The sequence below is a fragment of the Lagopus muta genome, chromosome Z (assembly GCF_023343835.1).
Source record: "Lagopus muta isolate bLagMut1 chromosome Z, bLagMut1 primary, whole genome shotgun sequence".
NCBI classification, from domain to species: domain Eukaryota; kingdom Metazoa; phylum Chordata; class Aves; order Galliformes; family Phasianidae; genus Lagopus; species Lagopus muta.
This window is the reverse complement of record NC_064472.1, coordinates 73,376,272-73,398,955: the sequence shown is the minus strand read 5'-3', so window position 1 is coordinate 73,398,955 and position 22,684 is coordinate 73,376,272. Positions and strand designations below refer to the sequence as shown.

Here is a 22,684-nt window from a genome sequence, read left to right as displayed (position 1 = left end):
CTTCGTTTTTCCATTCCATGCATTCAGGTGCTGTGAACTGGGCACTGGTAGTAGTAAGGGAGCCAGCATGGCAACGGAGATGGCAATAACAATAAGCACAGTTGTTGGGCAACAGTCAGCTTGGTCCCAGTTTCACAGGGATAGACACAATGTTGAAATGAAATCACCATTCCCCCATGGTGAAGTCTTTTTTTCTCGCCTATTATGATCACAGCACTTTATTTTAGGGATGAGACAGTGAATTTGGGGAAATTTGAGATAATCCTTGGGATGCAATCCAGTCTTTATTGTTTCTACTGCATTCTACCCATGGCAAACAACCACTGAGATATTTGACTGGGTCCAAGATTGTCATTTTATGATGCAATAAAATATGTTGATGTAATTGAAGCATCTATTGTGTGAGTAAAGGACAAGGCGATTAAGTTGTAAAAGTAGCATGGTGACAGAAATGTAGCTCATTTACTTTTATTTTTCTTTTTTAAATGCAACAGTTGTGTTAACTAATCTTTGGAATCATGCCCAGTTTGAGAAGTAAAATTAATCCAAGTGAGCATACGCTCATACATAGTTGCTCTATTCAGAAATAAAATTCTGTATAGCTGCTTCTGGTCCAACAAATTTGTTTGGGATATTCCCCTAGTATTTTGTTTTTAGAATTACAATTTAAAATTATATAAGCAAATTCTCTATCAATAGTATTGATTCCACAATTGAAAGAGTGCAAATAAAGGCAAGTAACAAACTGAGAATGGAGTAAAACGCCGTGACTTGGTGTGCATTCAAACACAGTTATCAAAGTACAACATGATCACAAAGGGGAATTAGAGTGAACTGACCGGAGAAGTTGCTCCTGAAGATATAAAAAAGGGGGTAAGATGGGGGCAAATGTTTCTTTGAAAGGTGCTCTGCATTGCTTTTCCCATTTTACAATATATTTCTGGTGCAGAGAAGCAGTAGCCAAATTCTGTATACCCAAATAATGCCACATTAATGGCACTGCTGTCGATAGTCATTTCTTGAAGAGGCTGCACCCACTCTGTATCTTATTACATGCTGGCCAGGGATTGCAATGCAGAGACTGGCAGAAAGCTGGTGTGAGATCTCTGTTTTGCCCTGTGTGCTTCCCAAACCAAAATGGAAAGGTGATGATATGCCAAGAAAGGAAATACTTAACAGCCCAAAAAACAAAAATATGGAAAGCAGAATAAGAACAAGACTGAATAGACTTATGTTTGGTAGAGGGCTTCACTTGGGGTTATTAATATTTTGCAAAGGCAGCCATCCTGGGATCTGAAGAAACATCTGTAATGATAAGCCCACATCAAATGAGTGTGATGCCAGTAAGCAAATCAAAGCAAAAGAAACGAGGTTTCCAGCTCATGATACTGCATGTTAAACATGATTTGTCAGTTCCACCTATGAGTTTTGTGAATCTTAAAAACATCCATATGGGTGACCATTGAACTACTGCCATTTGGATACAAGTGTCTGCCTTTACTTTGAAATATGTTCTTTCTGCTTTTACCAATGTCCAGAAAATGTTGAGTGTGTCAGTTAAGTATGACTGATGTTATTCAATGCTCCCTGAAAATATTCTGCCATAAATTGGCCAGCATTGATATCACTTTTCACCAGCCCTGGAATGACTTTCATGCCTTCTGTGGTTCATGCCAAAATCATTCTATGTTTCTGTAATTTCATTTTTCTTGTTACTCATACATCTGCATTTTGAAATGTCTTGATTTATGGAAAGGCTCGACTGAGGCTCAAGGTATGCATGCTCAAGTTCTACAGAAGTTCAGGGTGTTGCTGAGATGTAAAGACACAGACTCTCTGTGCCAAGCTCAGTCTTTGTGTCACCTACTGCACTGAAATAGCCTTTGCTCTGAGATATCCGCTTGTAACCTCTGAGGTGCCATCAGCACAAGGAGAGTATGGAACAGCAGCCATCTTAAAGGGAAGGAGAACAGTTTGTTATAGTACAGAAAACAAATACGTCACAGTTCACATTTTTATTTCACCTGATAAGGGGAAAAGTCCTCGAATAAGGAACCGAGGGAATATTAAATGAGTAGATGGACTCATGGGGTGCTTGAAAGGAGCAATCAAAGCAAGAGGATTTGATGCTTCTGAAAAAGAAACATTACAAAGCATAGGCTGTTCTTCCCGGAAATCATTTGGAGTGTCCACAAAATGGGTGTGGGTTGGTAATAAAGGATGATCTTGCTTGTGAAGAATTCAATAGCATCCCACGAGATCCTTAGAACAAAAGTTATTTGAAAATTCCTTTTTGTAAGTAAGCCTACCATAATCCTGTTATAGTTATGTTGGACATCTGCTTGGGCTTTGAGGATTACCTCTTCCTCAGGGCCTGCTTCAGGGTGTAGAACATGAATCCTGTGGGATGCATATTTTTAGTTTGGGTCAAAGTTGTGGTTATGAGTGTAGGGTCACTTCATTCTCATAAGGAATGACCCCAGAGAAGAAAGTAAGACCCACTCGTAATGTTAGGGTCAGGAACTCTAATTATGGGCACATATGTGATTCTATCCATTATTGTTCTCATGTAAGAGCCCTTTCTTCTGTCACAGCACAGAAGTTTCCCCCGAAGAGGCCTCCATCTGTTCTCTTCTTTCTGCCATGTACTTATGTAGACATAGGTGTTGCAGTGAGGCTGTTCAGATAGAATGTGATTCTTTCCTTTCCCCAAACCAAAAAAAAATATGCAAGATCCATGTACTGGTCCACTCAGAAGCAGGTGTGACTGGCAAAAGGCCAAGAACATTCTGTGATGCTAACAGTAAGTGATAGAAAAACAGGGAGATCTAGCAGTCTTCTGGTATTTAGAGACTGATGCGATGCCGAGTCAGTATGAACACAGCAATGCAGATAACATGGTGAACCAGAGATGTCCACCAGTATAAGAGTGAATCCCATCTGTGTCAAAATACACTAAGTGGTGATGTTCTTAAAAGATGCATCAGATGTTCCCTCCAAGTCAGTGAATGGTTTGCCCACCATTTCCATTAGTACCTGGCTGATACTTTAAATAGCAACAACGGAATGCTATTAAGACAAGTGATAAGAGAAGGACGGGCCTTATCTAGTAGGTAGCAATCCTGTCTTCCACCCCAAGACATTCTATGATTCTGTGATTATCCAGTTGGTCATTGAGCAACTTCTCCTTCTCCATGCTGAGCCCAAGGATGTAGATTTTAGGAAGTGGAGCAGCTGGCTGATGGTGTGTGGCTCAGTCATCACAGCAGATCACCCCAATGGCTCTTTGGGCAGTGGGTGGGAACATCTCAGGGCAGACCTTCTCCTGAAGAGCTGGCACAGCAGCACAGCACTCCACAAAGCCTGGAGCTTTGAATGCTTTTCAAGACTGTACTTGCTTTTTCCTTGAAAATGGTTTAGGTTTATCTGCCTGTTAGGATTCTCTCTATTTTCTGTCTCTGCTGGATTTGCTAGTTTTAGAATGAAGAGCTCATTACTGTACTTCACTGACATCATGACTTCTGCCTTCAGAACAGACTGATAACAGATGCTGTATGCATCCAAACTTTCTTAGTACAAACTTGCTTTAATTTTTAAATTAACCTGTCACAGCCTACGGTCACTTCTCATCTTGTGACTTCTGTAGAAACATAAAGAATTTGGGATCATCCTTTCTGTGATTTGTCTTTCTGTCCCTCATAGAGATTTGGAAATTTGATGCTGTAGATTGTTTATTAAATACGGTTTCCTCATCTTGACTCTGTCTAGTAAGCAGCTGGACTCTGATTAACCAGAAATCAGAGGAACCCGAACTGGAAACATTTCAGAAATGAGAGGACACATGCATCCTTGATCCAATAGTGTTGGTCTAACTCCATGAGCAAGAAGTAACCCACAGTATCTCAGTACATTGGTTCCTCAAATGTTAGCACACCATTCCTCCTAGAGAGATGATAAATCTCACCATATCTAGCACTCAGGGGACATATACCACATTCCTGGTTCTTTTCAGTAAGCTGCCACAAAAACACCAGGCTTGTGATACCTGGTAAAACACTTAACAAAAAACATATTTGAAAATGCTGCCATTCATCCTATAGAGAAATATCAATCTCTTGATATTTATTGCCATGAAAAAAATCCACTTGCAAGTGATTTCTGGTCAAATGTTTGCTTGGTCTCACCAAGCAGAAGCTCAGCAATGCTCGCACATCTAGAGAAAAGCTGATACATACTCAGGTTGTTTCTAAATGCACTGACAATCAGAAAATGTTAAACTTAAAAAAAAACAAACAACAAAACCTCCCATTTGGAAGAGAGCTTCACATGCTGCAAATAATTCACGTATTCATTCATGCTTTTCTTATGAAATTTATTTTTTTCCCCTCTTGCTAAACAGTTGGTGAGAACATGATGTACCTGTTTCCCGTTTATCATCCCTTGCAAGACTCGGTTTTGTTGGTCCTACTAATTGCACATAACAACTTAGAAGCCAGATAATAGGTAGAGTTATCAACTATAGAAAGAAAGAACTTTATTAATATATTTATTTATTAATCAACTATATGATATATGATATTTATTAATCAACTATAGAAAGAAAGAAACTTATAGAAATACAGCCTTCTTAATTCCATCTTGTACAGCCTGTTGTAATTTTCATCTGCTCATACTCTGGGCAGTGGTTTTCACATCTGCTCTGTTTACTTCTTGCTTACTTTCCATATTGTTCTGTGGAGCAGCTTGCGTTCTCCGCATATATTTTTCTCTGACCCTCCTCAGGGGATGCAATTCTCACTGGTTTCATTCCTTCAGACAAGGCTAAGGCTTCTTGCATGTTTGGGCATCCTGACTGCTGGAAGGAAGCTTCTCCAGCTCTGAGTGCAGCTCTTCCCACTGGACATGATCACTGTGTTGACGCTCTGTCTTGTGGCTCATCACTATCTCATTTTATCCACGCCATCTAAGTGTTATTGTCCTCCACAAGCAGAAGTTTCCAATGAAGTTGTCTTAGAATCATTGAGTAATTTGGGCTGGAAAGGACATTAAATACCACCCAGTTCTACTCTCCCTTACCATGGGCAGGGACACCATCCACTAGATCAGGCTGCCCAGCTAACAACATGTCCTTCAATACCTCAGTTTTCTATTCCCTCATATACCCTTTGAGTAAAGAATTCCTTCCTTATACCTATACCTACCTCTTCTTAATTTTTAAACTGTTACCTCTTGTCCGGTCACTACACTTTCTGAAGGTGTCCTTCCTCCTCTTTCCTGTAGGTTCCTTTTGTGTGTTGGAATGGTTGCAATAAGCTTGCTTCAGAGACTTCACTTCTCAAAGCTAAAATAACCCCAGCTCCCTCAGTTCCTAGAAGAGGTGCCCAAGCCATCTGATTATCTGTGTGGCCCAGTTTCTTGGTTTTGTTCCACTGCTGAATGTTCTCAGGCAGTGTTTCCCTGGGATTGCTGCTGCTGCATCCTCTTTGCTCTTGGACATCCGAACCATTCCATGACAAATCTGAAGTCAGGGAGGCACTGCCAGAAGATCCATAGCTGGTCCAAGGAAACAAGACCCAAATTTACATACAGTTTTTAGCATGTTTTTTTATTCTGTGTGACAGTCAAAGGATGTTCAGTGTTCTGATAATACCGAGGAACATCTCTTAATCAAAGCATGAGTTAAAAAAATCTTCAATGACAGTAACAGACTTTATTACTAATAATGGCAACCTTTCAAACATCCTTGCCTACATAAAAGTTTTGAATACAGGTGTATGATCATTATGGTGAAAATACTTTTCTTTCTCATGCAGTGACTATCATGCAATGGCACCTCACTTCAAACCATTCATTAATTTGAGTTTCAGATATCAGAGTTTTTGATGGTACTCCAGTGCTTGGTCAGATTTAACCTTTAGAAAATGGAAGACTGCTCCACATTGCCTTTCTCTACCTAGACTGGTCAGTTAAGACAATCTTGTCAATACAAATAAGGATTTATGCTCAGTTGTGGCTGTGCTGCCTTGTAACTTGAAATCCACCATCAAATTACAGAGCATACTAACTCTTTTTTTCAGAACAGGGACAATCTGATCTTGATGTTGTTTTCATTTTTTTTCCTCCACCTTTCAAGTCTAATTCTAATTTCTTGATAACTAGTAACACCCATGTCAACTTTGAAATCAAAGACAGTCAGCAGGGGGTTGGAAAAAGATGATCTTAAAGGTCCCTTCCAACCCAAACCATTCTATGATTCTGTGATTCCATGATCTTGTAAGACATAAAGTATTTATCCCAAGCCCATGGAAAAGCTGAGGACTTCTCCAACATGTCAGAAGTTATGGTCATACTTGGATCATTGACAAGCAAAACAGTAGAAGCCTACAGCTTCAGCATCTCCTAAGGAATAGGTTAGATTTTACCAGGCATTACAGTATATCATCATTGTCAAATTACTGGATCAGCTGAAGAAGGAAAATAACCAAAAATGCAATCAGGAAAACAAGCAGCCCAAGTTAAATAACAAGTGGAGATTTTATGGACTGAAGTGCAAGTGGTTCACATGGATCCATCATGCCAAGCAGAAGTGTTGCTCCATGTTCCTAAGCTGGTGTCCTTCAGAGGGGCAGAGCTGTCTGCGTCGTTTTATGGTGGGTGATTTGTTTCTACCTGTACGTATGTACTGGAGGCTTCCACAGACGTAAACACAAGTCTCCTGTTTGGAGAGCTACGGCCCAAACAAGAGGCTGTCCTGACAGTGGAGTGCCCATCTCCAGATCATGGCCAACAGCAGCGTTGGCTTCAGAAAGGTGCTGCTCAGACATCTGAACTCTGCTGGCAGGCTCAGCTGGACAGCAGACTGTGACACTGTGATAGAGGCAGCTCACGCACACTGCACTACATAGCAAGTGTTCTCCTATTTCAAGTGAGTGCATGTGTTACCACCAGGAGGGGAACCCACAGTTCTGGGTTGATAACAGCCCTAACCCATCAATTGCTTCACTGCACAATTTCTAAATTATTTGGGAAGAAGGTGTTAAACAACACATCTTGAAATACGTGCTGTGGGTCACAACTGCATTGCTTTTATTATGTGTTAATTTAGGACAGAGTAGGTTTGAATTCTCAACTGCAAACAACAGAAAATAAAGTTCTATGGAAACATTAAAGCAAATCCTGCAGCACTCAGAAGGGCCAACATCCTCTGGGGTCTGTGCTGCCTTATTGCTGAGTGGTTCTGCTTGTATTTGCAGACATGGAATGAAACAGCTCATGATTTTTATTTCACCTGCACACTGTTTTAGAGGGTAGGTGTATGAGCACATTTTTACTGATCAGTGTTGAAGCTGTGTCTGGACCTTTTTTGGCTTCCTACAGTGCAGAAAGGATTCACTAACAAATCTACATGGTGGAAGAGAAAGAAGAACCCTTCCTAAGCACTCGAGAACATTTTCTGTGAAATCCTTTCAGTGATGTGCAGTGGGTGACACTTGAGTTAGTCCAGGACCATGTTGTGGCTATGGGCCCAGGGCCCCCTGGTCTGCAGCACAATGGATGGAGTGGTTTGTTGGAGCTGGTCCTCAAGCCTTACATCAACAGCAAAATAATGGATGCTGCCAAAAGTGCTGGGAGTAAAGGGAGAAACTGTTGACGAACCAAATGAAGAACAGAGAGATGTGAAGATGTGAAGGGGAGAAGTATGAGATGGACTGATTGGAAAGAGCACGGTGGCTGGGAATGGAAAAAGAGAAACAGGTCCAAGGGTGTGGGTGTGGATGGCTGGGGTAAACAGATGGTAAATGAGAATGATATGGGGAGGGGAGCACAGGAACAGAAACAAGCAATGCAGTTGTGTGAGAGGAAACAGAAGATGGGCCAGTGTGACAAGCCATCCTGCTGGGAAGCTAATGGGTAACAGCAGCGAGGGCGTGGAGAGGAGGAGAAGGATGGGAGATCCCATAGCCAGCTGGCAGAGGGACCCCCGGCACTCCAATGATGAAAGGCAGGACATCAGTGTCAGATATTTCTGCTGGGACCAGGGACTTTCCTTGGAGGCTCAGAGTTGTTCCACAGGCCTGTAGTGGCCAGCACAAAGAAGGCAATTTCTGCCTCCTGTACATTACCATGGGAAAAGGTCTTCTCAATGGACAAGTGCATTAACAGGGAGATTAGCTTTTGGTTGGGTTTCTGAGGGGAATTCATTCCAGTCATCTCAGCTCCAACAGTGGTAGCAGGACAGACCTCAAGACCCAGCTCAACAGCCTCAGTTTTGTGCACAGATCAGTTTGGTATCAGTGGTGACTGTCGTGCAAACTGCAAGCCCAATGAGATTGATTTGAGTTCAGAACATTAGCAGGGAGAAATCTAAAAAGAAAGAGAGAAAGAAAAAAGAGAGAGAGAGAGAGAAAGAGAGGAGAAGGAAAACCTGCTTCTAATTCAGATTACAAAGTGCCAGTGGTTATGGCACACAAGGACCAGAATTCCTGGCTTCTGCTCTAGCTGATGCAAAGCTCATTGTGCATTAAGAGAGAAGCTGCCACTGAACAAAACAATTGAGAGGGCTCCACGAGGTGACACAAGTTTTGTTTTGAAATTACTTGCACCCAGCTGTAGCTTGGCAGGCCCTGTAGGTACAAGGGGTGTGCGATGGGTCCCCTGATTGCTGTGGGATTGAGGAGATGATGTGTGAAAGATGAAAGGAATGAGGCTTTTGGGAGGCAAGTACTCAGAAACCCACTTTGGCTGCACCTTCCCTTTTTTCCCTTTATCTCTTTTCCACTTTTTTCCTCCTCCTTCCCCTTTATCAACTCTTTGAAAGGGTAGATAACAGGACAAGGGGAAATGGTTTGAAGTTGAGGGAGGGAAGATTTAGGCTGGATGTCAGGGGGGGAGTTCTTTACAGAGAGAGTGGTGAGGTGCTGGAACAGCTGCCCAGATCCTTGGAGGTGTTCAAGGCCAGGTTGGACGGGGCCCTGGGCAGCCTGGTCTGGTATTAAATATGGAGGTTGATGGCCCTGCATGTGGCAGGGGGTTGGAGCTTCATGATCCTTGAGGTCCCTTCCAGCCCTGGCCATTTTGTGATTGTGTGATTTTTCCCCTTCCCCTTCTTTTTCCCTTTCCCTTTTCTTTTCTTCCCTCTCCTTGTCTCCCTTCCTCTTGCCTTCCCCTCCTTTTCCTTTTCCTTTTCCTTTTCCTTTTCCTTTTCCTTTTCCTTTTCCTTTTCCTTTTCCTTTTCCTTTTCCTTTTCCTTTTCCTTTTCCTTTTCCTTTTCCTTTTCCTTTTCCTTTTCCTTTTCCTTTTCCTTTTCCTTTTCCTTTTCCTTTTCCTTTTCCTTTTCCTTTTCCTTTTCCTTTTCCCTTTCCCTTTCCCTTTCCCTTTCCCTTTCCCTTTCCCTTTCCCTTTCCCTTTCCTTTTCCTTTTCCTTTTCCTTTTCCTTTTCCTTTTCCTTTTCCTTTTCCTTTTCCTTTTCCTTTTCCTTTTCCTTTTCCTTTTCCTTTTCCTTTTCTTTTTCCTTTTCCTTTTCCTTTTCCTTTTCCTTTTGTCTCCCCACATCCGGGGGCTGCCGGGCATCCATCGCATCCCCATCCCCATCCCCATCCCCATCCCCATCGCACCGCCCGCCCACCCCGCCTCAGGTGCAGCCCGGCCCCCGGTCCCGCACCCCGCCTCCGCGCCGCCGACCCGTCTAAGACCCGCGCTGCCGCAGGCGGGGCGCGGCGGCGATGGGTGCCCGCGGCGGTTCGGGGCTGTACGTGGGACGCGGCACCGCGGCTCTGCTGGCCGCGCTGCTGCTGTCGCTGCTGGCCGCGCTGTTGGCTCTCGCCGCTCTGTACGGGCGCTGCCGGCACCCGCCGCCCCCCGCCCGCCCGGCGGCAGCGCCCGGTCCCGACCCCGGCGTGCCCGGAGCCCCGACGGGGGTCTCGCTGCGAAGGCTGCCGCGGCACCTGCTGCCGCTGCACTACGAGCTGGAACTGTGGCCGCGAGTGCGGCCGGGACAGGAGGAGCCCTTCGGCTTCAGCGGGCAGGTGAACATCACGGTGCGCTGCCGCCGGGACACGCGGAGCGCTGTGCTGCACAGCGCCGGTCTGAAGTCCCACCGTGCCGCCGTCCGCGGGCCGCTGCCCCAGGCGGGAGCAGCCGTGGAGGTGGAGGGGCTGCGGCTGGAGGAGGAGGGCGAGCTGGCGGTGCTGGAGCTGCGCGAGCCGCTGCTGGCCGGGCGGCGGTACGTGCTGCAGCTGAGCTTCCACGGCCGCCTGCGGGAGGACCGCGAGGGGCTATTCCTCACCCGCTACACCGACCTGGGCTGCAGCAGGTAGGGCGCTGCACCTGACCAGCATCGTGCGCGGGTCCGTCCGCCGGGAAGTGCGTGCGTTGCAGGCAAAGTAGGAGTTCGTTTCAGACAACAGAAGCCTAAGATTGCGGTTTCGGGCGTCCCGGCTGCAGGGGGTTTGAAAGAAGGCACTTAGCGTAGGGGTAGGAAAGGTTCTTAACGAGGGAATCATTCTTTATGATGTTGAAGATGCGGAAATTGCTGCGGAGGATGCAGCGTTACGGTTGAGGTGTTCTTATCTCCCAGCCTGCTGATGAATTCACTAAAAGTAAAGTAATTGAGCACTTCGCAGAGCCGCGTCCCAAGCAGGTTGTGCTCGGATACGTGCAGGATCCGTGCGTGTGTCACTGTGTGAATACCAGCAGCACCAAACCCAAAATGAGGAGGATAGTTCCTCTTGAAACAGAATCGTGTGATTTTCTGTAACAGTTCCTACCGTGAGTTGGCTTTCTCTCTCATTCACAGATATGTTTGTGCAATTTTTGATTTAAGAGCCTTGATTGTGTTGCCTAATTTACATAATTAAAGTAACCTAAATAGAAATCAAGCAATCTTTTAGTTGTTTAATTCTGCATCACCGTGCTTTATGATGCCATATTAACTCAGACAAGTTCCATCTAGAACATGCTGAATTAGACTGTAGTATTTTTCAATTAATTATATATTTGGAGGAGGTGATTGTGAGGAATACGTTCTGTAAGCATTATAGCAAGTTAACGATGGAAGAAGTTGGATTCCAGTGGATTATATAGTTCAGGAATGATTTAAAAGTATTCACTATCTTTCAGCTGTAGGCTGCCAGTACAAAGCCCATGGCTGCTCTGTAAGGAAATCATCACCTCCTGTAGGCAGCACAGTAACTTTCTGCAGGGACTTGCACCTGGCTCTGGCAAACCTTTGCTGTCTGATTCTCACACTGGCTGGAGACTTCAGTTTGTAACTGAAACCATCAGTTGCAGCAGACAATGTACCGTTTATCTGCAGTCAAACAGATTCTTGTATTTCTTTGCATGTGCTGGAAGTTTTAGTGGTTTTGTAATTTGTGCTTGCGGAGCCACAAGGAACCTCTTGTTTCAGAGTTGAGGCACAGGGCTGCACCTCAGCTCTGGTACCTTGCTGCTCAATCAGACACCCACACTGCTCCTGTTGGCTGAGCAACCCTACCTGGTTGATGCCAGGCAGAGTGCCTTGCCCCTGCTCCAGCTCAGAGCAGAAGTGTGCAGCCAAGGAGGTGTGGGGAGGCAGCTTGCAATGAGAACTCTCTGCTCTGTCCATAAGTGCAAACCTCACCTCTGAGCAGGACAGAATAACCCGAACTCAAACTTCACCGACTTCCCAGTTTAGAAACTGCTCACAGTCAGAGCAGTTCACACACACTGAAGACTGTGTGTGTTTTTTCTGTTACTGACAATTTGTGCCATCCACCTGATCATTTCTGGCACACAAAAGAGAGCTCTGAAAGATGGAAGTGCTCTCCATGAATACCATGCTATCCATGGTGAATGCAGCATCAAAGGAAGTAAAAAAGGAGGATGAGTACGTCACTAGCACTGAGTGTGTGGAAGGCTTTCCTTCTGAAGAAGGCATCTTTACTCTGCATATAACCAGGAGATCCCGTGGCAGGATGAGAGCAGGCAGAAATCTGTAGAAACCACCTGTGCCCTTCTTGAGCGGCACTGGCTCAGACAGAAGCAGGTTTGTTGAGCATCATTCTGCATGCAGACCTTGCAGTGCTGTGAACAAGCTCACGTAGACTGTTCCAGGTTTAGTGAGATCACTGCAGAGCAGTGTGTGTATGGTAGCAGGGGACTCTGTGAGCAAAGCCCAGCACTGCCCTGTCTCAGGACAGACCAGGTCCAGAGGCTCCAAAAGGGACCCACCACCATCAGCACTGAGCTGTGAGTGATGCTGGGTGCTGGGAGAGCAGACTGAGGGAAGGGAAAACCACTGCACTACAGCAGCTGGGAAAGTGCAGCGAGGAACGTGTGAGGGAGAAACCCTGCAGGCACCAAGGGCAGAGCAGGAGGGCAGGAGGTGCTGCAGGCACGGAGCAGCCCTGCAGCCCAGGACAGGCTCATGCAGGAGCAGGCTGTCCTGTGCAGCTCATGGGCACTGAGCAGAGCAGTCTCCACGCACAGGGTGGGGATGCCTGGCAGCCAGCTGTGGCCATCTCTGCAAAAAAAGACCCATGCAGCTTCTATATGAACACCTGATTCCGTATGGCTGATGTTAATAAGCATTGCAAAATGTGATCACAGTATTTGTGCTGATTTTTAACCACTTGCTTATGCACCAAGTGGTGGAAAGGGGAACTGGAACAGTGCTGGCACAGTTAATTGTGACTCACAGTGGGGTGCCTGAACTTTTTGCCTCTTATGAATCGGTGAGTGAGAGTATCAAAGTGACGTGACAGAAATCAGATGAAATATCAGGTTTGGTGTTTCCTTGGGTTCAGTGTTAGTCTGTGCACCATTTCCCTGAGGACTACTGGGGATGACCGTGCATGTAATAGGATGCTGCTCACTGTAGAACCCCCTTACTTCGAGCCTCTTAAGGTTTTGCTAAATGGTTTAGTTGCTACATTTTTTTAAAGTGGAACAAATCAGATATAAAATACATCAACACACAAAAATGCACGATCAGTATTACAAATGACTTCATTTTAGTGAGAAAACAGTGCTAGGATATATCCATCTAATGCAAAGCATACCATTTTTGAGAGATAAACACTTTTACATGGTTATCCTCTTGATACCTGTTCAATCCCTCCGCATCAGCTCTGAGGGAGGCACAAGTGTAGATGCTGGCTGCTCACACTCTCAGAATTGGGTTGATGAGACCTGATGGGATGGCAGCAGCCAAACACCTATCAAAATACATGGTGTTACAGAGCACACATTTGTGTGTTGCTTCTTGCTGTGTGGATGCTGCTCAGGTGATCTCTGACTTGTTTGAGATGACTTTGCAAGCGTAAGCTTTTGTGTGTGTGAATCACTACAAGTGGGAAATGCCAGCCCTGTGACAGCACTGGGGTCACTGGAGCACTAGGTCTTGCCATTCCTTCATGTCCAGCTGCTGGCACTGCTTGGCTTTGAAGACTTGGTGGTGTGAAGACTGTGGTTGCTTGCCTGTTCTTCCCAAGGTTAGCAGGTGCATCGCTGCTTGTTTGTTCACATATGCAGAGGTGTTTCCTATGGAGCTTTTGTTGTTGCCCTTGGGCTGACAGGTGTGGAGCTCTGAGAACTGTTACAGGCACTTTTTTTTCCAGTGGTTGGTGAAGATGCCTTGATAGGAGCAGTCCAGATCTATAGCTCTGTTTTGAAACCTGGACCACTGGGCATGCTCGTTCCATCAGCATTTTCGCTGGGCATCCTGATTACAGCCACTGTGTCACGAAGATCTGCCCCAAATGCAAGTGCAATCTGTGTGCAATCTGTGCAGATGAGGCATAATTGAACAGTCTAAGGTAGAAAATAACCTCCTCGTGTTTACCTGGGTTTGCCAGTCCAATGGGACAGCACTGTGCTGCTGACACTGGTGTTCTCCATTCGGTGTGATGAAAGTGTGCAAGTGCATGTAAGCACAGGTACTTAACAGCCATTAAATGTACAATAGTTAAAATGTGCCACTGAAATAAGAGAACGTGCTTTAGAGAGGTGAGCAGGTGTGCAGAGAGGTTGTAATTACCACAGTTGAGCCCTGTGTCACTTTTGAGCTGTGTGCAAAACTTTAATCGATGCTCTCCGAATAACCAAGCTAGGCAAATGCTTCAAAAATATTTTAAATATTTAAAATATGATATCTGGAAAAGTTCAGCGAGTTAAAAAATAAACAACCATGACTTGACTGAAAAAGACTGTTTTTTTCCAAAGTGAGCTGTCTTCTGGGTGGGGAGTTTAACTGGGACTTGAAATGATAGCCAGACATTTTGCAAACCTGCTTCATCTCTGTAGTTAACTCTTTTGCTTTGCATCTGGCATATTTATGTGCCGTGTCTTGGTTTTGATTAGCTGTGGCATGCTGGATTAATCTTATCTGTATGTTCCATATAGTATGCTGGTTGCATCCCAACTGGAACCAGCGTATGCCAGGACAGTTTATCCATGTTTTGATGAGCCTGACATGAAGGCCACATTTAATATCAGGATTGTCCATGACCCAAGCTACGTGGCTCTTTCCAATATGCCTGCTATTGGTAGGTAAAGAGTAAATGTCTTATGTTTGTTTGTTTGCTCCTTAATTTACCTTAAAAATTGTGTGATTTGTATGTGCAGATGATAATTCTATCATTTGGCGCAGTAACATTCTGTTGCCTTGAAAATGTGCAAAAGATCTATGCTTGTTAACTTAAATATTCAGTTATTCATAATTGATGTATTTGATGACAATAGCCATCCTTACCAGCTGTGATGCATTTTACTCTGGTTGGTGGAGGCTGCAGAGGGTTTGATTCTTAGCATTTACTGTGGTGCCAGTGTGTCTGTCTTCCTGTATGACATCTGCTTAAAGCAAAACAGCAGCTCCAATATCCAAAGCCAGAGGTCGTGGCATTAAAGGATTGCATTTCATTCTAGCTAGCTTTTAAGATGTATTTTCATCATATGCAAAGATGTTTTACCTTGCAGAGAGACTACAGCCCTCTGTCTATGTTAAAACCAAGGATAACACGACTGTAAGACTCCAGAGATGCTGTTCCTGTCCCACAGTTTGTCCACATTATAAAACTGATACAGCATCTTATGCTTCCAGGACTTCAATGAAAAAGATCGAGTGGTTTTTGGGTGCTTGCATGAAAGGGTCCTGGCTGATATGTGGTGGTAGCAAGGAGTTCGGCTGCTTGCCTTCTAGCAGAGGGATATGATGTTAATGCAGAAATAAAGCATATCAAGAGAGGTGTGAAAACAACAAGCAAAAAAACAGCCTGCAGGAAATATCAATTCCTGGTTTGTCACAGAAGATTAATTTCTTGAATATCTCTTTAATATTTTCTTCAATATTTTCTCCAATATTTTTTCTAGGTGTATCTGAAATGAAGGATGAAAATGGAAGCCTGTGGAGTGTTACCACTTTTAACACCTCACTGAAAATGCCAACTTACTTAACTGCTTTTGTGGTCTGCGATTTTGACTATGTCAACACAACAGAGCGAGGAAAGGAGGTAAATATGGGGTGCACAACACACCATAGAGTTTGGTGCACAACTTGGCTCTGCCATGCATCATTGCTTCAGAAGGTATCACAGACGTTCACTGTGCGGGATGTGCCCACTCCAGAAGTGTTAGCTTAAGTGGCAAAACTACTAGCCTTTATCCTGCAGATAGTTCTGCAGAAAGCTCTCCTTTTTGACAGTTAGCATATTGTCCTGCCCCTGTTATTACATAGAGGTACACGGGCACAGTTCCACAAGAAGGTGTGAGTTTTGTCTGTTAAAACTTTAGAAGATGCTGTTCAAAATCAGGATCTTATCTCTTTATTTTTCTTAGTTGGAAAAAAAATATCCATTTCCACTGCTGTGACAAACCGGTGAAGCTGTGTCTTGTTCTTCAGGGCCCTGTCATGACTTCAGTATGAGAAACAGTGCCCCAAGCTTTCTGTATACTTGTTTTTACTACAGTGGGCACATTTTTTCTGACTTCAAAAATGACAGTTTTGTGTTGGAAGCTTCTTCACCACTGGGTAGATGGGTTTTTCTTCACCACTGGGTATTTCTACTTTGACTGCTTGTGGTTCTGGCTTGTACCTTTCTCTTGGACTGATGGTTGCTGACAGCAGACAGCTAAGCATTCAGATGAGTGCTTTTCAGAGGAAGAAGGCAGTTGCCTCTTTAGTACTGTGTCAAAGCAAATGGCACAGAGAAGGAATGCTGGTCCTGCTTAGAGGTGTAGAGGTGTTCTGCTCAGCGCTTCTCTCTTCCTAGCAGCAAAGGGAGGCCAGTTATCAGGTTTAGGATGTGAAAAAGCTGAAGAAGTTTTCTATTTTCAGATGGGAAAAACTCCATGAGTGTGTTTCCCTTCCAGTAAACTTCACCACTTGGGTTCCCTGGCTGGGATACATTGGCTTAAGCAATGTGGATCTGACTAGTTTCACAGCATCTCCTAATTAATAAAAGAATAATTCAACATCTGTTGTAACATTCAAGTCTTGGCCCTCCTGACGTGCTGGAGCTTTAGATTCTAGGCCATGTTTTGTTAGGCCCAGTAATCTCTGTTGGGATATTTTTCGCACAAAGCTCATTGCAGGATCTGTGTCTACAGGCAGCATTTTCAAACAATGATTCACAGACGAGAGGCAAGGAGAAAGAAAATATGAGGCTTGTGGGAAATAATGCTTCCTCATTTTGTTGCAGATACGTATTTGGGCTCGGAAAGAGGCAGTTAAGAACGGGTATGTTGACTATGCTTTAAATATCACAGGGCCCATATTTTCATTTCTGGAAGACTTATTTAACATCAGCTACCCTCTGCCAAAGACAGGTGAGATTATTTATTTTCTTTAATGGGCCACAAATGGCTGCTGATGGTATAACAATCACAGAAACAATGGGTTCTCTTGCATTTTTTTTTATAACTTACTATATTTATGGTTAAAAAGAAAAGAAACAAACCCTAAACTTGAACTCATTGAAATCTCAGTCGTATCAAAAACAATCCTTTAAAGTAGTGTTTCTTAATAGAGTGGCAGGTAGGGCTACAAAGTGCAGAGAGTTACTCAGACATGTGGCTATTTCTGGGACACATCAGTCGAGGATGCTGAAGTCCCCAGGTATGCCTTGTAAATCTTTGCTCATTGTAGCCCATGTTTCCACAAAACATGCCTTGCTTTCTTCAGTGTGTCCTCATCTGGTTGTTGAATTGGCTGAGTATTCATGTATATTTCTCCCTGGTGAAGGATTCCTGCAGAGAAATGTAATTTCTGCCTAAAATCAATGCCAGGTTAAGTCAGTTAAGCCAAGCTCCAGTCAAGAAAGCAGGGAGCCATCATGTATTCCCTCCGTATGGTTTGATACCATCAGCACTGATGCAATGGGGAATGTGCTTTCTTATACAGATTGGTTGGATGTTGAAAGCACAGAAGGTGGGGCATATTGAAATTGACCTGCCCGTAGTCTTGGCAGATTGCAGAACTTGAAGAGAGTAAGTTTCCTCCTTTCTTGACTTGAGCATATTCTTCATTTGGAGGACTGTGTTGTTGGCATTTGAAAGAAAATCTGTCTAAATGTATTATCTCCCAGTGTAGTTAGAATAGCACTCAGAATTACTCTTACGCTTCTTATGGAAAGTATCATAGGCAGTTGGTGCTCCTTTTAGATGTTGTTGTCTTAGTAATCATGCAAGGTAAGCACGGATTGTAGGCAGTTGTTTTTCACTTGTGCATTCTTCTGTTTAGCAGCACTGTTGATAAGTCGATTCATTATTATAGAATATTACTGACATAGAAAAATAGTATCACAGGCTTCCTGACAAACAGAACTTCAGCTTCACAGAATTCTGTAATACTGTTACAATCCCTGCATAATGTAATGCAATACCAGCTGCGTTTCCCACTTTCCCTGAAGTCTTACTTACAATTAGGATTATATCATCCAAGAATAGCTTATTGTAAGTGCTAAAGATTTCTGCTGTGAACACAAAATGAAAAACAAACACATTCAAATCTAGGGATGTTTATGAATTTGCTTTGGGCTGCTTTTAATGCAATTGTAAGAGACATACCTCAGCCCAAGTTGGCTTGGCTGTCAGCCTGCAGCGATTTGCTTGGCTAAGATGCATCCTTCGCTGCTTGGGTGTAGCACCACGTGTATGCTATCTGCACAGTTCTTGGACTGGGTCTGGCCTGGGGTCCACTGGCTGGCAATACAAGCCTGCTCCTGCTTCCAAAGTGGTCCCATACCTTTTGCAGAATTTGTTCTCTGCTACTGAGTTTAAGCAGTGTATCTTCCTCTGAGATCCTTGATGCCCATCCATGTGACTCCTTTCCTCCAACTCCCACATTTGAGATGGAGAGCTGCTCACCATGCATAACACAGGAGAGGATGGAGGTAACAGAGCTGAAAGTAAGCCTTTTTTCCCCCTGAAAATAATTATTTGGCTAAAGGCAAAGGTATCATCTTTCACAGAAAGGCAAGAGGAAGATCTCTGAGAGCCAGAAATGATTCTGTTCTCTCCTAGCATGGGTAGAATACAGCCCTCGTTTTTGTTCAGGACATTTATGTGTACAAGAAGCAGTATGGATTTGGCTCTGTGGGAATTTGTCGTATGGCTTCCTGGAAGACTGGTAATCATAGATGAAAATGATGACAAGAAGAGATTTCACTAAGCATTTTCAAGGGTGTTGCCACAACCTAGCGAAATAAATAAATGAACAAATAAGGAGGGGCAGGAGCACATGTAAAGCCTTTTAATTGCACACTGCATGCTAATCCAGCATAATACCATGTAGGCATTTTTACTTCCAAAAAATTTTAAATACTTTTTTTTTTTTTTTCCTGATTGAATCAATTTAGATTTGGTTGCACTGCCTGATTTTGGAGCAGGCGCTATGGAAAACTGGGGACTAATGACTTTTGAAGAAGCAGCATTGCTGTACCTCCCGAGCGATAAATTCACAGGCAGAAGGACGATCATTGCCTTAATTGTGTCACATGAACTTGCACACCAGGCACGTGGTAAAAAATTCTGTGCATCTGTTTGCCTGTAATGTTATTTCCTTCCAGTTGGTGATGATGCAGTCGCTGATTTCTGAAGAGAAATAGTGAATAACTGTATGGGATGTGAGCACTAGAGAGTTGAAAGAGTGTTCATATGCTAATTGATAAATTAACACTGAAAGCAGATTTTGTCTTATTCTATCATATGACAGACTGCATACCATCTGCATATGAGTTGATATAAAACTTCTAATGGACTACTTCTTTGTTGTTTTTTAATGCAATAACTGAATGCTACACTAGAAAATACTGTAGGGATGTGGGGATGGCAGTACTGTCTATATGCTGTGCACTTAGTAGTGCAGTGGGAGAATTACTGGACTTTGTGTTCATAGTAGGAGTGCACATACAGGTTGCAAAAGGGGTGTTTTTCTCTAAGAAACCTTGTGATATCATGGAACAAATACAGTGTTAATACATTTTGTACTTTCATGCAGATTTACAGAGTTTTTGGTGTTTGGTTTGGAATTACAATGCAACTTCACAATTTTTTTGACTACATCTAATTTACTGCTGCTTGTAAAGAAGAAGACACCTAGTCAACAAAGTTAGCAGAGGATTTTAACATTATGAAAGTACTTGGATGTCCTTCTGGCATGGTCTATAACTTTTCAGAGCTTCAGATGAGTATATTGTCTTTATTGCAGGCCAATAAATTACAAGGACTGCTTGAAAGTAATGCCTCCTGTTTTACTGTGTTGGCCCTTGACATCAGAGGCACATGTTGGTGAATGGCAGTAGAGGTTGAACCTTCTCACCAGTACCTGTTACTGTGTGACAGATGGCAACAGAGGGGCAGTCTGACAGAATGGCATTGACAAGCAAGTGCCTATGGAGCAACTGTGTGCCATGGAATTCCTCTGTGCAGTAAAGGTTGCACCCTTTCATTGATGCTTACTGAATGTTGCTGGAGACCAAACAGTGGATGTGAGCACAGTGAGGTGGTGGGTGGAGTGTTTCACCCATGGTGGCAACAAAAGTGGGTCAGCCCTGATGGCGCACAGTGTTATGACTGCAGCATGAAGGCTCTTGTTTGTTGCTGGTGAAAATGCACGGCTATTGGTGTTGCAAGTTAGTGAGATGTAGCTGGCAATGTGCTCTGTCAAGTAGTGTTACTGTGCTCTCTGTATCTGCTGCAGTTTCCATGGAGATAAATGGTAGGCATTACTTTCAGAGTGACCTGCGTAAATGTCAGCAGCTAAGAAAGCTTTATGTTTTAAAAAAGCTGCAGTCCAAATTTTTAAGATTGAACAGATAAAGTGCACATCCTCAAATGATCAGGGTTTTTTTTTTTTGTTGTTAAATTGCAGCTGAGTACATATCTTTTGTGCAAGTTTTATTGCTCACGATGATAGGGATTTGCTGATTTTGGAAAAGATCATTTCCCTGGTTCTGTTTATCATCCCCTTGACAATTTCCTTTTGGTAAGAACATAGAAAAACAAAATTTATTGTCGTATTTATCAGTGATTCTTTGGAAAAATGTGATTTTTTTTTTGATTTTTTTTTTAGAAACATCCCACTTCTAATTGTAGCCTGATGTTATCTTTACTTTTTTACTAGGAAGTATCTAAATAGAACAAGAAACTGGCACCATGTGCTGATGTGCACATGGTATGAAATTATAGATTAAGCATTTAAAAAATAACTGACTTCTGACTTTCACCAAGAGGCACCTCCTTTTCCACTAAATTCTCAATATTTGCAGGAATATCCGTCGTTTTATTCAGCTGACAAACACACATCAAAGTCCTTCAGTGCGGATACGTGTGTTTAACCTACAAGAATGGAATAAGGCCATGTTGAGACTATGGAAGAGTATTGTAAGGCCATGTTGAGACTTTTTTTTCTATCTATTTAAGTGGTTTGGAAATCTGGTTACCATGACCTGGTGGAACGATCTGTGGCTTAAAGAGGGCCTGGCATCTTACCTTGAGAACCTGGGAGCTACTTTTGTCGAACCCAAGCTTTCACTGGTAAGTAGCAGCGGCTACTCAGTAAGGACTCAGTAAGATAAGGCACCAAAGTTCCAGTATTGGAGGAGGAAGAGGAAGATGCAGGAGCTGTGATTTAATTTAATCGTGGTGTTAGCAACTTCATTCTCCTGGAAATGCCCAGGTCTCAGTTCTTCCCTTGAGGGTTCTCCTCTGTTGAAGGCTGTATCATGCCATTCTTTTACAGCTGAGCAGCTGTGATTCTGCATTGAGAATGAGCTGAAGAACTGGACTGATTTTTTTGCCCCAGGTTCTTTCATTTAATAAACCCATCTGTTTCTTCCTGGATGGTTTCCCTTCCTATGTTTCCAGGCTCTTTGTGTGAAGCTGGACATGTCTAATGGGCAGTGGCTGAGCTGGGACATTTTACTCCATGGGGTCCATGGATGTTTGGTTGTGGATAAGGCACATGTGGTACACATAGTGCACTAAGTTGACAATATGATGAAAGCTCCTTCCTATTGTGACCAAATGGAAATAGGGGCAAATCCCACAGTTTACTGCAAAACTCCATCCATTGTTAATCTGTGCAGCTGGGGGATAAATGCTGCTGACAGTAGCCATCATCTGAGGTGCACTTGGAGGCATAATTAGAGATATGTCTGCATGAGGCCCTCAGATTCTGAAGGAAGGAAAAGCCCTTGGGCTGGTGAGGCCTGAGACTGCAGTTTTTGAAGATGTCCAAGAAGGAAACTCCACTGAGACTATCTGAGCAGCCTGTGTCAGCTCTCCATCACCCTCAAAGTAAAGAAGTACTGCCTGGTGTTCAGATGGAGCCTCCTGTGCTCCAGTTTCCTCTTGCCCTGGTGCTAAGCAGACAGCTCTGTCCTCTCTGCATCCTCCCTTCAGGTAAATACATTATTGAGCCTGTTCATCTCCAGGCTGAAGAGGAACTCTAAGCATCCCCTCTTAAGAGAGGTTATTCAGTCCCTTTGTCATCTCCACGGCCCTTCATCACTCCCTCCAGCAGCTCCATTTCTCTCTGGTACTGCATAACCCAGGTGTGGGCCCCATGCTCCCTATGTGTGCCTCAACAGTGCTGAGCAGAGGGGAAGGACTGTCTACCTGCTGGCAAGACTTTGCCTAATACAGCCCAGGACACCACTGGCCTTCTTTTTAGCAAGGACATGTTGCTGTCTCATGTTCAATTCAATATCCACCCAGGATCCTTTTCTGCAAATGTGCTTTTCAGCTGCATGGCCCCTGGTATTTGCTAGGGTTGAAGGTGCGCTCTGTTCCATCATCCAAACTATTAATGAAGATATAAAGCAGGACTGAACCCCCGAGACACACCACTACGTGCTGTCTTTCCACTGGATCTTGGGCTACTGATCACCCAGTTACAAAATGACTCTGGAACATTAAATGTACTAGCTGCAAGCAAAGAGAAAAAATGGTCAACAAATTCAGTCCCATTAATTAAAAGCTTTTTGTCCCTCTTCTTGATAAGTGGATATGCCAGAAGTGACCTGCAGTATCTTAAAAATGTATTGATTTTCTTCACCTGTCCCATACGTCAAATGACATCCAGTCATAGGACAGCTGGGAGAAACTAAATCAGCTTTTGATGAAAGGAGAGCTTCACTGCTTTATGGAAAGGAGTGATTTTTCTCACCCATATTTCTTATGGGTGAGAGCCAAAATGCTGTGCAGT

General features: G+C 43.7%; 1 protein-coding gene across 1 annotated transcript in view; it reads left to right on the top strand.

The window, feature by feature from the left end:
- The first annotated feature begins 9,722 nt into the window (after positions 1–9,722).
- The window catches only part of LVRN (laeverin), a 34,056-nt gene continuing 21,094 nt past the window's right edge, over positions 9,723–22,684 (top strand). Inside the window, 6 exon segments of the mRNA XM_048932084.1 lie at positions 9,723–10,312; positions 14,383–14,525; positions 15,349–15,488; positions 16,677–16,803; positions 18,834–18,988; positions 20,899–21,012. Of these exon segments, the coding sequence (XP_048788041.1) occupies positions 9,723–10,312; positions 14,383–14,525; positions 15,349–15,488; positions 16,677–16,803; positions 18,834–18,988; positions 20,899–21,012 (1,269 nt within the window).